Source organism: Festucalex cinctus, chromosome 4 (assembly GCF_051991245.1).
Source record: "Festucalex cinctus isolate MCC-2025b chromosome 4, RoL_Fcin_1.0, whole genome shotgun sequence".
Lineage (NCBI taxonomy): Eukaryota > Metazoa > Chordata > Actinopteri > Syngnathiformes > Syngnathidae > Festucalex > Festucalex cinctus.
In genome coordinates, this window is record NC_135414.1 from 28,943,891 (window position 1) to 28,961,081 (window position 17,191).

Below are 17,191 nucleotides of genomic sequence, written 5' to 3' on the forward strand. Positions count from 1 at the left end.
GCCCACGCTCCACATTCAGCCATGGGACAACGATTAACAACGCGATTGCTGACCAGTCGTCGTACAACTATGTCACCGGTTAAGTACTCACATGGTGGGAGAAGGGCAACTCGTGTCATAGCGACAACATTCAGGAAAAAAGCAAATGGTGAAACCAGTTTAGAGCTATATTTCCACAGTTTGGTACTTGATAGTTCTCAGGATTTGCACACTTCCAGCAATTATGGTTTTGCTTTACAAATAATTTAAAATGTTCAGAGTAAGGTTTACAGTATTACCATAACTATTGCTGTATTTTTTTTTCTATTCATAGCAGGTCTTGGTCTCTAATCTCAAGTTCACTGTACTGTTAATGTTACCACAACAAATATGAGCACTAATGATGATGATACATGTAATGGCATCGTTGGCAGCAGCTTTAAAGGCACACTTCTGCAGCAAACATTTTGTACAGAAAAAAAAAAGTGAGTGGAAACACAACAACAGGAGCACTACAGACACATCAACAACACACAGGCTATATTTATCCCTGACCCCAATGGCTTGCCACTGTAGTGCAACATCAGTTTATTGCAGCCAACGTCCCATCCCATCATACGTACATCCTGTCATCATGTCTTGGGCCTTTTTAGACGTGGCTTCTTGTGACAGCGGGTCATTGCACAGTTTAGATCATAGTTTAAAAAGATGGTGGCCTACATTGCTTGTGGAAGCAAGTCTTGGTAAAGAACATAAAGGAAACAATCACGAGGCGGAGAAATCGGCTGTTCTCCTGGCCGCCGTCTTCTCCCTGATGCAATGTGCAGGTGCTGTCTCGAAAGAGGATGACTTTGAGGAATGAGGAAAATAAAATAATAATAATAAAAGAAGCTTTAGAGACTTTAGAGAAGGGGGGCTCAATACAATGTTTCCAACATAGCTCAGCGGGAAGTAAAAATGCATTTTATCACACGGAGGCTGCCTGCAGGATCCTTATGTGACTGCTGGAAGTGAAGTCCAATGAAGACAAAAAATGGCTAATGTTTCCGTTGCCAATTTAGAGAATTGAATGAACTGCAGAGGAGAACATCACTGAAGAAAAAATCCTCCTCAGAAGTGGAAACTGTCCTCTAAAGCCACTTACAAATACAATGGAAAAGTAAAGGTTCAATGAGTTTAAATTGAGTCAGTGAGCCGATAAGGCTGAATTAACGCAGTCCGTGGCGTTTCCAGTGAGTCTGCTCACTTAAGTCAGTGATTCGACACAACCAAATCGCTCTAGTCCAAGGTGAGTCCACTAACTCAAGTAAGAGAACCTAAAAAAAAAAAAAAAGAATCATCTGAGTCTGCAAACTTGAGTCAGCAGACCAATCTGTGGTGTTAACTCCAGTCAGTGAACCGATAAAACCAAATCTGATCTGATCCGAGTCTGGTGCATTTTTGTGACTGGGCTGGTACAACATTTTCAACTGACACCGGTGAACCAATAAAACCTGATTTTCTGACTGTTTTCTAGTGAGTCTGCACACTCGACTTGGTGAACAGAATCATCCGAGTCCCGTGATTGTAGTTCGCGAATTAACCGATTCAACTCTATCATTAGATTCCGTGGCGAGTCCTCTAAGTTCAGTCCGTGAGCTGATAAAACGGAATCATCTGAATCCAAGTGTTTTTGGTGAGTATGCACACTTGAGTCAGTGATCCGAATCAGTCTGTGCTGTTTGCTGCGAGTCTGCTAACTAGAGTTCACGGACCAAATTAAAGAACCATCAGCATCCGATGTGTTTTTGATGAGGTGCTAACACGAGTCAGTGGATCAAATCATCGACGTTAGCAACATTTACAGTGAATCCTCCAACTCGAGTCAGTAAACTGCTGCTACTGAATCATTTGAGTCGCCCGCAAACTTCAGAAATATGATTCTCGATTCAGTATAAAGATTCATATCAGGGGTGGTTGAGGAACAGACCAGCTCTACTTTTAGTGTGCCATCCCACCCTTTCTTTGCTTGAATAAAATGCGGCACAAGATGGAGTTGATGTCCTCGGTTACAACAGGTGGAGTGCAACGTGCATGGCTTGAGGAGCCATTTTATTTGCCACATTTTATTTATACTCTCCTCATAGTAGGAAAACTAAATCAATAGCTACTCCCACACCCGAAACATACATAAGCTACTGACCTGAGGCGTTCTTTAGGTAGCCGTTGGAGTCCACTGTGGTGTACATGACGTACGGGCCCGGCTGGTTAACGCCGAATGGCTGCAAGCAAAAAAATAAATAAATAAAAAATAAATAAAACAAAACATCGAAAGAAGAGTTTCATGACATGATGACACAGCAAAATGTTGTCAAAATGCTACAAACGAGAAGAAAAAGAGGAGGAGGTGTGACTAAGAGGAAAATAAAATAAAAAAAAAGACGGAGGAGGTGATGGATGGCGGCGGCGGCGGCGGCGTGGAGCACAAATAGCCGACGGCAGCCCGCCTGCCACCTTGACAATTCGACTGACAGGGAAAGCAAAACAAATGCCGCAAGAAGCGGCGGCATGCTTGGCGAGTGGGAAGCTAGCTGGCGGCCAGCTCGAAAAGCTGAGAAATCGTTTCAAGGAAAAAACCCCCAAAACAAAACAAAACTTTGTGATATATGTTTGGCATTACATTTGGAATCCTTCGTTATACCATCACCAGTCAGCTGTTAGCTGGGGGCTAGTTAGCGGCTAGCACGGAAAGCTCAGATTTCGAAATGTAGTTATACACTTAACCTGGGCCACTTCCAGGCAAAAATGCAACACACAAATACTACTCAATACTGTACACTATGAGTACATGTAATTACACTTTCTCTTTTAGTATGGTATAAATATAAAACGGTATTTTTCCTTATTCAAACATAACAAAAAGATTATTATTATTATTTTTTTTATACATGAGTGAGTTGAGTTTAAGTGCTTGAATTGACTCATAAGTCAAGGTACTCCTGTACTTGCAAGCCTGTTCAAACATCAGTTCTAACAAGGCCAGTGCACTTATAGGGACACTTGACTCCTTTAGCCATTTTCAGCAGTCACAAGAATAATTTGTCTAGAATTAATTAGATAATTTCATTATTTTTTAGGTACATTTAATACATTAAAAACACATTTTGCCACTTGCTGTCGGCTGCCTGTGCTCAGGCCACTGGTGAGAACCAATCAGTTTGCTATAACGTCACATGACCAAACCCAGAAAACAGGTGACTTCTGATTGGTCGCTACCTGAGCTACAAGCACCTGTGATGTCATTTTCAGTTGACAGCAAGTGGCAAAAAGCCTTTTTATAGGGATTAATTGTACATGAAAAATAATGATATTATCTAATTGATTCTAGACAAAATATTAACTATTACTGCTAAAAATGGCTCAATGATATCTAATCTATCTAATTATCTAATTGATTCTAGACAAAATATTAACTTTTTTATTGCTGAACATGGCTACAGTAAATGTGTCAAGTAAAAGTGTCCTTTAAGACAAACTAAGCAGTCTCTAGAACCACAAAACATTCATGTGAAAGTTTGGACACAATGAGGATACTCGTCACTATTTCTGCGCATGTGTCTGTTTCTCTGGAGGATAATAAAAATGCATGTGTGTACCATAAACACCTGAGGCCACACACAGAAATGCTTCCTATGCAAAAAAAAAGGCACTGAAATATGATTTTATTATGATCATATTGTGACCTAAATATTCAACTGCAGTATGACTTTGTACACACTTACCTAGCATATAGAAGAACTAATTTGTTTTGGTTTGATAAAATGTTCTGCATTCTCAAAATTGCACATATAACGACCTAACAAGGACATATTCATTGCCACTTACCTTAATGTTTCCAGGGCAGGCGTTGGAGCAGAGGCCGCTGAGCACTAGACATGACAGAACAGAACACAACTACATTAAAAACAATTCAAAAGAATGCAGTCACCTTACAGAATGTAACACAAAGCGTAGAGTATACATGTAGCCTACATGCACGCGTGATGGATGAATGTGATCAACACAAACAGGGAAAGTGACAAGCGCAGATGAAAAGAATTTCCTTACATGACACGCCGCGTGTGCGTGCAAGCGCTTGTGTGCGTGTGGCACAGTATCAGCTGAATTGCTAATCAGTCATTAGAGGCGAGGTGACTTTATTAGCATGCTAATGGGGTCCTATGTCGAGGTCGCTTTGATTGGCGCGTTGCAGTCGCGCTAAATGAAGTTCTGCATTTGATTAATCACGTCTGGAAAAAGTCACTTCCGTTGCTTTTGGATCGCGGCAGACGAACCAATGGATTTTACTCATTAAAATCCAAAGATGTCCGAAATCGTGTGATGATAAGGGTCTGACGGGATCTGAAGACACAACTGGCTAAATGACGTCAAAAATGATCGGACTGAGGACGGACGTTCGGCGGCAAGAGGAAATGCTGCGAATGGAAATAAAAAGAGAGGCAAGCACGCATATAAACAAAGCTTGGTACACAATTTGCAAGCTGGTAAACGCTCACTGCTTCGAGGCAATTGGACTGCTAATTAATACCAAGTGCAAGCCACACTTTTTTGTCTCACGGCTTTGTGGCCGTGTTCATTGTAGCTGTTTACATTGCGCTGAATGCTAAAACTAATCATGTACTTGGAGAGCTCCATGACAGCATCAGCTTGCTCTCAAAGAAGCACCCAGATGTTTTTTCTTATGGGAACTCTGGGGACTTCAACCAGGTAATGCTGACAGACAGCTTGCCCTGTCTTTACTATGAACACTTAGGAGCAAGTATACACCAACCAGAGAGGACTCGAGCCATCAGTCTCTCTAATTACATTTCTATCATGTGTATCCCGACCTCCAGTTGCTGACATTAGAACGTCAGACCCTAGCAGAGTTCCGTGACTGTGTTGCCCTGTGAATCCCCACTCTATAGAAATGCGTCACATGCATTTGGTTGTATAGGGAGCTATGTGAAAACGGCGCTAGACCTTGAGGAATATGATGAAATGAACAACTTGGCCCATTTTGATGTTCACAAGCCTGTTTTAAAGCTCCAGAATCATTGCTGAGACGCCCCCCCTATTACTATAAAAACATGCCTAGAATATGTCTATTTTTGTGGATGTCACTTACAGTTTCGGTAATCAGACCTGAAATTCCCCATGATGGAGGGCGATTACTGTATTCCCTAATGTGTTCAATTATTTTTTTCCCCCATCACATTTCTATGTACCGCCCTACATTACAACATGAAAAGCATTTTTGACAATACTTGCAAATATAATAAAACTTTTGTTAACTTTGGCGTGTGAAGTACAGTGAATACTTTCTGGGTACACAATACGTGTGAATCAACGGTAATCATCTTTGTGTGATATAAATGGGACAAATGACGATAATGCCGTGTCATTTTGTCCATTTGGGTGGCCCCTTGAGTGCGCCATGTTGGGCTTTGATCTCTTTAAAGCAAAAAGCTGCCAAACGCTGTTGATTGTAGTTCACTCTCAGTCCATAATGCTTTATTCTTTCTTTGTCCAACTCTGCTCTGGTCTGATCAAAGTGCTACTCTGCTTTGTAAAGCACAGTTAAGTGGCAACCAGTGTTAATGTAATAACGTACAACAAGGGTGACTAATTCATTAGCACTCTTTTTAAGGTCTATAATTAAGAGACAGCATAAAGCATAAACCTGCCAGGACCTTTTGTGCCGTTCAGTTCCTCAACGGCTTGATACTGACTTCTCAATCGATTAATGTCTTGGTATTGACTTGGTCTTAACTCCTCAAAAACCTGGCCTCAATTCCTCGAAGACTTCGTCTTAATTTGGTTTTACCTCCTGAAAATCTTGGTCTTGCCTCTCCCAATTCTGGTCTACATTCATAAAAGTCTTGATGTATCACAATGATACACAGAAACCAAGTCAAGACAAAACCTTTTTGGAGTCTAGACCAAGTCAAGATCAGGACTTTGAGAAGCCAAGATCAAGTCTTTGAGCAGTCGAGACAAAGAGTGTGTCCGAATGTCCACAGTCTTTCCGATATAGTTTATTATATACGCCATTTTTGTAGGGGTGTCTGAATGTCCACAGAGAAAAAAAAATACAGTGCACTCAAAATGACCCAAAATGCACTTGGAAAAGGCGCGTGTCGATGGTCACTCAACAGGTTGATGTGGACCACAATGCATTGCGAGCAGGAAAACAAAATGGTGCAAGCGATGCAAAGTGGCGGTTAAGTCACGTGACGCAAGTAGCTTAGCTGGCTGTCCGAATTGCCAAACAGAATGAGGTAACACAGCCTGAGACTTTTTTTTTTTTTTTAAAGAGTCGTGAAAAACTCACATTTTTGAGTAGTCATGTCAAAGACTAAGATTCGGAAGACTTGAGATCACACGTCACCGCGCTGATAGTGTGTTCAGGCATGACTGACACTGTGCACGGAACAGCAAGGGAGCTAAAAACGCGTGCTCCTTTTTCTTGTGCCAGCCTGCTTTTGTTGTACGCGCTTCTGTCCCAAGATGACACATAACAAGCGAGTGCTCCTGGAAATAACTCAATGTGTGCTTGCACCGAGCACCTCGTCGGTGTCTCCTGTGATCAAATGCAGTCCTGTCTTGCTCGTGCACCATCCGTGGTGGGACTCAGCTGGCAAGGGGGGAGGGGAATGCTACGAGCATTACGGTGGGAATCAGCGGGTCCGTTTGGGTTGGTGACTGTACACTTTCAAGAGTGTTAACTCATTCAATGCCATTGACGGAAAAAGACGTCAAATGATGTATTTTTTTGCTGGGCTGGCAGTGAATGTGTTAAAAGCCACCGTGTCTGGAACAGAAGCCCAATTTTGGTTCAACAAAGGCTTTTCGCACCTTATGTTGTGTAAGGTATTGATGCAGGGTGGAGATGAAGAAAAAGACTAAATATAATGATACTGATATTTGATATGGTCATATCGATTATGTCTTGTACGTATGTGCAGAATCCATATCAATAATTAAACACAGCAGTGTCATTTAACTGACGCATATGAAGATGCTGCTGTTTTGGTTAGCAAGGGTCTTCCAATGGGCTTCTGTTCTCTCTGTGTGCTTATGTAATCATACTAAAATTAGCTCTTGGGCAAAGCGTGCTATCTAAAATGCGCATCCCTCAGTCTCCGTGCGTGTCTTTTTTTTTTAACCTCGCCGAGCTTGGATTTTTTTTATTTTTATTTTTTTTACTCGGACCTCACCTGCGCATCGGCTGGGCAACGCTGTCAGGTCACATGACATCACAAACACACACGCACATAAACACACTAAATTTGAGGAGCAGACCTTGACGGGAGGGCCATGACGTGCTGTGTCAGCACAAATGGCTACAAGCTCGCACGCCATCAAACGCACAGGCGCCTGCACACGTACACATGTGCGCACACACACGTACTACTGTACAACGTAACTGCTGAGCTCTGTTCGCAGATGACAGTTTATGCTGGTGTAGTATACCCTACGAACTCGTTTAGTAATGCCTAGAATAGTCCAGTCCACTCCAATATAGTCTACTCCAGTCTGGTTGAGTAGTCCAATCTAGTCTTGTCAAGTGTGAACTTGTTCAATCTTGTATCGTCTAGTCTAAACCTTATTGAACAAAAGACCCATTTTACGTAAGAAATATCTCACCGAACTCCACCAAATAGGGATGTCCCGATCCCGATCACGTGATCGGAAACCGAGTCCCGATCACATCATTTTCAGCTGATCGGTATCGGGAGGAAATTATCGCGGTTTTCATTTTGGGCAATTTTGTTTTGTTTTTTTAAATTATTAATATTTTTTTGGGGCTACAAAGCAACTAAATCATCCAGAGGTAAACATATTGCCAAACAAAAAGTTTTATTTATTTTTATTTATTATTTTGTGCACTTTTGATGGCACCCCCCAAAATTATTGGGATGGTTTTGTTCAAATGAAGGAAAAAATAAATTAAAATTGCAAGCACTTGATGCCCTACAGAAAGATTTTCAGTTTCCTGATCTTGAATGAGACAAAGAGGCGGGCGGCCGTGTCCCAGTCTGACTCCATTAAACAAACTTCAAGTGGCCGTGTCCTGTTCGGCCAAACTGTAAGTAAGACGAAACGCTGCACTTCACCGGGGCGACTTGAGTCTAACATGCAGAGAGAGAAAGAAAGCGGTGTTCGCAGTCCCCCACCCCATCTGTCATACAGTTTCACTTTAAACCTCTGCTTCGTACCGTGTGCTCATGCCTACGGGGTAACAAGCTAGTCCAATCTAGGCTGGTTTAGGATAGTCTACTCCTCTCATATAGCCGAGAATAGTCTTGTCCACTCTAGAATAATCCATTATAGTCATGTCAACTTAAATATGGACTTGTTTAGCCTAGGATAGTCTGAACCAGTCTGCTAAAGTCCATTATAGTCATACCCAGTATAGTCTAGCTCAGTTTTGTACAGCATAGAATAGTCTAGTCCAGTCTGCTACTGTCCACCCCATTCTAGTCACGTCTATTATGGACTAGTTCAGCTTAGATCCCATCGACTGGTTTTCTATCGTTCACTTGCCGCTTAGTTTTCTTATAACCTAAAACTGTGTACAGTGCAGTATTGTTCAGTCCTTTCGTATAGCCTAAAATCAGAACTGTAGTTACATTTGGAACTGTCGTTTTGAATACCAAAAAAACAAAAAACAAAATTCTACAGTTTATTTATTCACTGCCAGTGACTGCTATAGATGGCAAATGTGCATTCGTAAGTTGGGTTGGCAGTGAATTATTATTATTATTATTTTTTAATAAAGGTTTTAGTATGGTTGTGACCCGGACCAGATTTGTCCTCTTGGTATGGTAAAAACTGACCAAAATGTCTGGCAGCCTGGCCAAATAAAGGGCACTCTGTGAAGGACAACTCCTTGTAAACAGTCTTTTTTTTAATCTACTGTATCATTATTATATCCGCTGTCAGTCTTGTCACCACGCTCAGCGCCGATTCCAATCCTCCCCCGGACGCATGCAACTGAAAGGCTTCATGTAAACATGCTCGGACAGAATGACAACCCTGACTGACAGACTGAAGCGGGATGGAGAAGAGGACGAGGAAGACGTTGGCCAGAGAGGTGAAGACAACGGAGGAGGAGGAGGATGATTGACGAGAGAGCGAGAGTGAGAGAGGGGAGAGAGAGAGAGTGTGATGCTCACAGATGTTCTTAAATACAGCTAATCTGCATGCTAATAAGTGAGCAGGAAACTAATCAAGCGCTACAGTTCTGCCTGTCACTCTCTACGTCTCACACGCACACAGAGTATACACACTCTTAAAGGCATTCCGCCTCTATCATTCTAATTTTGGAGTTAAAGACTTCTCGGCAGTAATGAGTCGTCGGCTCCATCTGTACACGCTGCATCCATTTTGTGTTTTTAAAGTGGAGCACCACTCTGCTTTGTAGCTCACTTCATAGCAGTTTGACAGTTTTTGTTGTTGTTGTTGGGCTTGAGGGGTGGGGGTGGTGGTGGTGGTGGTGGTGGGGGGGGGGGGGTGCTGGTGGTCCTCTGACAAAGACGTCTGTCTCATTATAGGAAATATGGTGACCGGGCAGCCATGACCGAGAGCTATTTAATTCATAATGATTACAGAAGGTGTTTGACTTTGTGCTAACAAACGAAACAAACAGTCTTCAAGTACAAGCTGCAGGTTGTATTATAAGAGTTGTAAAGGAGAATTTCATTGTTTCCAATCTTATTTATTGACTCATATCATCATTATTCTATTATTTTTTTTCCTTAATATTTGTTGCATGTTCCGACCTGGAGGTTCAGAAGTGTGATTGTTATGCCGCAAATACTGAAGCTCTGAGAGAGATTGTTTTGACAACACGAGTGTGTAATTGTTTTGCCAAAGCCTTCCTCACATGACTTCGCAGTGAAAATGGAATTACAATTTTGCAGTTTGCGTCATTATTTACTTACATCAGCTTCATTCATTGAGAGGACAGTGAAGTCGTGTGATTTAAAACCTGCTGCGGTAAATTATGTTACTGAGTGACAGCTTAATTCATTATTCCATCTTTGCACTGATTTTAACCTTTATGATTATTTAATATTAGTTATATATTCCAACATTGAGGCTCGCAAACATCGCTCTGGTTTTGACTATATTCATTCCTTTCCGAACCGCTTATTCTAGAACGGGTGAGTAACGTTCGTATTCTCATTAGATTCTTTCAATACTCTAATCCTTGTCACGAGTCCACATACTCGATAATGTGATTTTTATACCACACAATCGCTGAGAGGACCTATTCTGACTAAAAAAATGTGTAAACGTGTAAACGTGAACTCTTGCTTCAAGGTCTTTCCTCTGTCGTAAACATGTGGTTCAATGAGGTGATCCTCTTTGAGGACCTCTCTGTTGTTGGTCAGGTCACATCTGAGTCAGTATTGTCGGAGGCGAGCGCGTTAAGTCGGGTGTGCTTAGACAGCAAAGTGTGATGGATTGATCTTGGCAAGTGTCGCGTGATCGTACCTCACCTCAATCGCATCACATCACATACATACATACAGTATACAGTACATACAGCATCCATATAGATACATAGAAAAGGAGTCTGCTTCCATCGAGTAGTATAGAAATGTGTGTCTGTGTATACACACTTGCAAATGTGTCATGTTGGACACAAAGTCGATCCTTGACCGAGAGTTCAGCAGTGCTCTGGGGAAGGCTGATGAGGGATGGCATCTTAAGAAAACAGCGATCTGTCTTTCAGTGTGTGGGAGTGGATGTGCGGCGGAAGAAAGTGTGAGGCGACACGTTGTACAGTAATGTGCGGGCTCTGATGCGGAATCAATGATTACAAATGAAACATGTGAGTGTGAGGGGGAGGGACAAAAAAACATTAGCCTGGCAAAGCCAAAGCAACTTTCTTTCTGCATGAAAGAAACGGGTCTGGAGAGGACGCCATCGACCGTGCCTCGGCCAGGTTCAAAAACAAACCGAGCAATCAAATTTGTTTATTTGCTGTGACCTATTCTTGATGAGCAAGGTCACTCTTTGAGAGACTGTTTTAAATGACCAAAAACACAGTCGTTAAAATCCGGTATTAGAAGCATTTATTTCAAAAGAAGACGTGCACTTCCACAAGTTGCTTTTCTGACAACATCCTCTCTTCGCAGATTGGTTAATTCCGGTGTCTGTTTGCTCAGGTTTGCCGCGCCTCAGAAAGGCGCGCTTGGCTCGCAGTGACCAGACTCAACTGCTGGTACAGCGATGATTTCTGGATTTCCAGGCCTTCACAGAAGGTAGCTAGAAATTGTACGTATGTGGGTAGATTACCGTATTTTCACGATCACAAGGCGCACCGTATTAAAAGGTAGGGATGTAACGATATCCAAACGGCACGATACGATATTATCACGATTATAAGCTCGCGATATATGTAAAAAAAAACCTCATACTTAAAAAAACAAAACAAAACAATATTGTGCTTTTGTACACAACAGCAATGTTATGTTCTTCTTATTATTATTATTATTGTTTTATATTATGTTTTATTATTATTGTTTTATTGTTATTATTGTTATTGTTTTATTGTTATTATTGTTATTGTTATTGTTATTATTATTATTATTATTATTATTATTATTATTATTATTATTATTATGTTATGATGTTAATGCACGCGCACATTGAGTTCCTCCACATATTGACTTGCTTCACTGGCATTAGGCATATTACGTTCCCCTTCATCTGACAATTAGTGTAGATTTTCAACACAGAAGGACCAAAACATCCCAACGGCGTTGATTGTTAAGAAAATTTCAAACTTTTAGGTGCGCCTTATAGTTGTGAAAATACGGTAGGTAGGTAACTAGGTTAGGTAAGGTACGATATGTCTAGGTTAGGGTATGTAGGTTTGTTAAGATAGGGAAACAGGGCGGATACGGTAGGTAAGTTGTGTAGGGTAGATAAAGTAAACTAAAATAAGGAAGGTTAAGTACGGTAATGTAGGTAGGGTATAGTTTGTAGGATAGGTAGGTATGGATAGAGTAGTTGAGTAGGTAACATATTCAGGATATCTAGGGTATGTAAGGTAAGGTCGGATATGCAGGTTAGGCAAGGTAGGATATGTAGGGTGAGTCACCTAGGATGGGGTCAGGAGGCCATGGTAAGGCAGGATGAGCTAAGCTAAGGTAAAATAAGCTAAAGCAAAGCAAAGTAGCATAGGGTAGGTAAGGTATCGTCAGGTTGGTGAGGTATGGCAGGGCAACTAGGGAGTTACACCTCTGTTACTACCTCTGAATAAAGCCAATCTGCAGTTCCCCACACTTTACAAGTGTGCTGAGATGAACAAAAGTGGACCGCTTAGTGGAATCGTGTTCTAAAAATACACGCGTGCTCAATGTGGCCTGACAGGAGATGTTCTCTTATCACTTACAGCAGTCCTCCGCTATATCCAGACCCATTATTAAAATGGCGGCGGCGTCATCCATCCACGTTGGCGCTGCTGTCTGAGGACAGCGGCGTGTGTCCTTTAGCGTCTCTCACAGCGGCGCCGCCTTAACGCGAGTGGCCGTCATCAGTCACCGCACGAAGGATCGCCGCCGCCGTCCCATCAAAGTCATTGAACGAGTCATTTTTGTCCATTTGCAAGAATCTTTCAAAGAGAAACTGCTCCTCGAGATTTGGTTCGATAAATTTCAGCCTAATATATTGATAGGACTTTTCCATTCTCTTTAGTGGCCACAACAATTGTCTTAGTTGTGCCACCTAGAATTTCGAAACCCCTTGACGACATTTGGCATTTTCATGATTTTTCTTTTCAATGGCTAAGCAATTTTACATAACATTAAATTTGATAGATATGCCAGTCTTGGCACTTGGGCTTGGATTTCTTTTACCCATTGTGACATTTATCAGATTTTTTTGTATACGGCATTTTGAACCTCACATTTGCAAAGTATCTAAAATGAACTTGGCTGCATAAAAAGGTAAAAATAACAAAACTAATTCTATATTAGCGTGTACACTGTATGTGTTTGATTATATGGGCGCATTTCAATCGATGAAATATGGCTGCCTATATTTATCTGGTAGGTGTTAAACTGCTTCCCGTCTGGAGATTCTGTTAAAAATGGTGCTATGGTGCTAAAGTGTTTTATTTACAAGTGTACGCGAATGATATGAGTGCACGCGCGTGTGTGTGTTCTTGCAGGCAGAAGATGAGCAACTTAGAAACACACAGACACATCTCCTGCCCCTCCCAAAAGACAAGGGAACAACTGTTCGCCAACTGTGCTGCAGAAAAAAAAGGATGAACGATGCTCTTTTCCTACTAATGAGCTGCACGGAGTGACAGATTACACCAAGCATGCCTCCCCCCGTAACCACTACCCTCCCTCCTCCTCCGGGACTATTTTTTGCTCTCCTCACATGTTTCCAGGTACCGACAATTTAACTTGAAAAGAAGCTGTCTTGATGCTTTTCGTGGAATAAGAAGACAAAGAAGAAGAAGAAGAAAAGCTAGAACGAGGGCATTTTCATTGGTGTCTGTCTAGTTCAAAGCAAGTATGAAAGCCATTGTCACACAATTACTAAATACGATGCAAATTGAGTCGTTACGCCTGTCAAAAAATTTTTATTGTACACCAGAATGAGAACACTGAAGCTGCACTCATCCCAACTTTTGACTTGGACTACTTTGCACGTCTTGGTTCAGTCGCTGAAAGTTTGAGGAAGATGTTCGGAACAAGTTCGGAACCCGCTTGGGGAAAACAAAAAACAAAACAAAAAACCAATATCCCAAGTTAATATCCCAAGAAATGAAAGTTTCTCAAATTCCAGTATTCAAGCATATAAAATACTATCTTAAATATTTTTCTTTTTAGGATAGTGCAACATCAATACTTTGTCTTCATTTTAGGAAAAAACTACAAACATAAGACTGCTATTTTGCATTGGTGTGAATCCGTTTCAAAACAAGCCTCACAGTTTCGCATCAAATTAGGAAAACATTATATATCATTGGCCAATGTTGACATCTCAAGCACGACTACAAACAGGCCAAATGTGAATGGGATGCAAATTAAATGCAATGTAATGGCCCCCCAATGCATTTATTCTAAACTAGAAGGCCCATGCCTCGTGTCTTCGTCACCTCGCATGAAGGCGGCAGCGTTAAGGAGCTCGGGGCTGAGAATCTAAATTACAGACGGAAGATAATAGTCACCGCCATCTGCTCGCCACTTTCGGGGGGGAAAAAAAAGAAAATAGTTGCTTGCGTTGACTTACTCTAATGAGTCCGGCAGGGGAACAAAGAAAAAAAAAATATGCACGATAATAAAATATTCAAATTGGACTGTGAATCTCTCACTCTCTCCTCCTGACGACAGAGAGATTTTCCTGGGGGGGAAAGGCGAAGAGTGCGAAGGGAGTGTGGAGGTGACAGTGCCAAGAAGGTGACTCACCCATGACTTTCACAAAATAGGCATCAGCTTCAAAGTTGTTCTTCAAGGCGTGGATGGCCGGGTCTCGCTTGCCCTCCACCTGCTTCACCACCAGCATGTCCAATATGCCCTGCACACCAAACACTCAATTGGACGTCTTACTTTTACAACATCATCAACTTTAATTTATTTTTTTGGAGAGAAAGAAAGGGAGAGAGAGAGAGGGGGGATAAATGATTTCAAAACTGGTTAAATTAAGTTTCTTCCTCAAATTTCTATAGATTTTTTTTTTTTTTGGGGGGGGTAGTTGCAAAACCGTAAACAGGCAAAAACAATGTAATCTTTGTATTTAATTTTTTTTTTGGCAAATGAATTACAAATAAAAATGTCATTTACGCTGTCACTACGTGGCCTTGCATGCAGAATTTTGAGGAAAATTATTAAATTAAAGGCTTTACACAAGGGGGCTTAGCATGTTGCTTATAACCTCTTCTTATTTTTAACTCTTTGACTGCCAAAAACGTTTAATGACGTATGCTAAAATCCTAATGAGTGCCGCCATAAACGTTAATTGACGTTTTTTTTGTTTTTGTTTTTTTTAATCAATGGGTAGTGCTAAGTGGAGCGCTGCCTGGTCAATGGGCTGTGGAATAAAAAACACCCACTAACTAAGGGCAGCAGATGGCAGCATTGTATATCTTTTCAAAGGGCTCAAGGTGTATGAAATTACAATGATACATGACGAATCTGATGAAAAAGAACGTTTTCATCAATGACGTGAATGATCAACGTCTTTGTCACTTTAAATCTAATTCACAGTGTCACTAAACCAAAAAAATACAGTTGTGCAAAAGATCTTGACAAAAAGCTCGTTTTCTCCATTTTGTTTTTCTATTTTCGCTTATGTCACTCAAATTACCCATTTTCAAATGGTGATTACTAAAGAACGGAATAAGGTAGAAACATACTTTTTTTTTATGTTTATGTAGTTGTAGTGCACAATATTTTGTTTGCCTTGAAAGATGAGTGCAAATGCTCGAAATCAGCTGGCACTGTCTGGGTTGTTTTTTGGATAAGGTTTGGCAGTCAAAGAGTTAAATGTCTTCCGACTAATTGTAAACTATTGCATGCTTTTGATCATTAGCTGTAAACAACAGTATACTATACTCGTGCTTGTTAACCGGTTAACAAATGCATGTTTAAGATTACTGGGCAGCTTAATGTTTAGTTTACGTGGGATAGCAGCATTTTGCACACAGTCATTGCGGTATTCGACTGTTTACCAAATGAAGTGTCCGCCGGGTGCATATATTAACATTTACATATCCTCAGTCATAATGAATCACTCAAAAAGCACATGAGGCATATTGATGGAGAGCTGTAGTAATAAAAATGTGTGCGCGTACGTGTGTGCAGCCCGGGAGCACAATGACAAGCAATGGATGTCTCGTCTTGCACAAACAACAGCTGGCTGAAAGTCGCCTGATGGAGTTGAATGTGCCTTTAACTGCAATTGTAATGCCCTAGACGCAGACACACCACACGCTCACACTGAGAGATATACACACACACAGAGCTCAAGTACTACTTTTAAGCAGACAAGAAAGTCATTTTTGTTGACATGAGTGGTGGAAAAGCTTAAGACCTAATCCACTTTTCTGCTTTAGAAGGCAAGCTCATATTCTGGGTGCGATGTTGGATTCCTCCTTTTTCTTGCGCCCCATCTGCCATCAAATTCTCTAATGACAGACCTCATCATACAAAAAAAAAAGAGAAAACTGACAAAGAAGTTGAAGAGTAAGAATCTACTCACATCCTCGTAGATGTCAAAGAAGGTGGCCATGATGGCGTTGGGGATGGCGCTGAGGTCCGACTGGTCCCAGTGGACGCGGAACATCCGGCCAACGCTCTGGCAGGGCGGAGCGGTGCAAGGAACGTTCTCCAACAAGAAGGCCTGCTGGGCACTGGAACCGGTACAGAAACACAAAAGTTTCATTAGCGGCTCAGAGCTGAACAAAATAGCTAGTCTGAGATCATATTTGAAGGATGACCGGAAATGGCCAAAATGCCATTGAACCAAAATCATTTTAAGGCTTCTTCAGTCTTTTTTTTTTTTTGCATCTACCTGTGATAGACATACCTACCAAATATTATGTTTCCTAATGCTTGATGATGAATGTGGTTATCGCGTTTCAAATCCAAATTTAATATGGGAATGGTTTAAGATGAGTTGCGTACATGTAAGACTTTTGAGCGTCATTTTGGAGCATGAATAAGGTCTTTTCATGCCACTTTTGTTAACAGTACTACCCTGGAGGAGTTCTACGCTGATAAATAAATGCACAACTCTTAATTCCACTCCGTCTTACTCTCCACTTGTTTGTCGATGTTTCGCTTTAATTCTCGGGGGGACTTTGAACCGCCTCCCTTCCAATCTCCATCCTGGTGTCTTTTGAGATGAGTTCTCTCTCTGCTCTCACATCTCGGTGGGGGTGAACGCAAAAACACACTTTAAAAATAGAACATAACGGTGAAAGGTTTTGCGACGACTCTGTTTGGCTGGCAGTTTGTTTCTGGCAGTTGCAGAAGTCTGCTGAGACAACATGGAACGCCATGCAAAGTGTTGGAATGTTTGCCAGGGTAAAGTAAAATGTTGACTGATGCAGTTTAAGTGGTTGACATAAACACCGCTGAGCCTTGCACACAAACATAAAAAAAAGAAAAGAAAAAAAAGAGAAGAAAACCAGATGCAGTTGTAAAACGGGTAAGCG

General features: G+C 41.3%; 1 protein-coding gene across 1 annotated transcript in view; it reads right to left on the reverse strand.

The window, feature by feature from the left end:
- The window catches only part of itfg1 (integrin alpha FG-GAP repeat containing 1), an 84,834-nt gene that overhangs the window by 15,752 nt on the left and 51,891 nt on the right, over positions 1-17,191 (reverse strand). Inside the window, exons 11-14 of the mRNA XM_077520140.1 lie at positions 16,234-16,384; positions 14,442-14,550; positions 3,844-3,887; positions 2,162-2,240 (exon numbers count right to left, since the gene is read on the reverse strand). Of these exons, the coding sequence (XP_077376266.1) occupies positions 2,162-2,240; positions 3,844-3,887; positions 14,442-14,550; positions 16,234-16,384 (383 nt within the window). The remainder of the gene's footprint in view (positions 1-2,161; positions 2,241-3,843; positions 3,888-14,441; positions 14,551-16,233; positions 16,385-17,191) is intronic.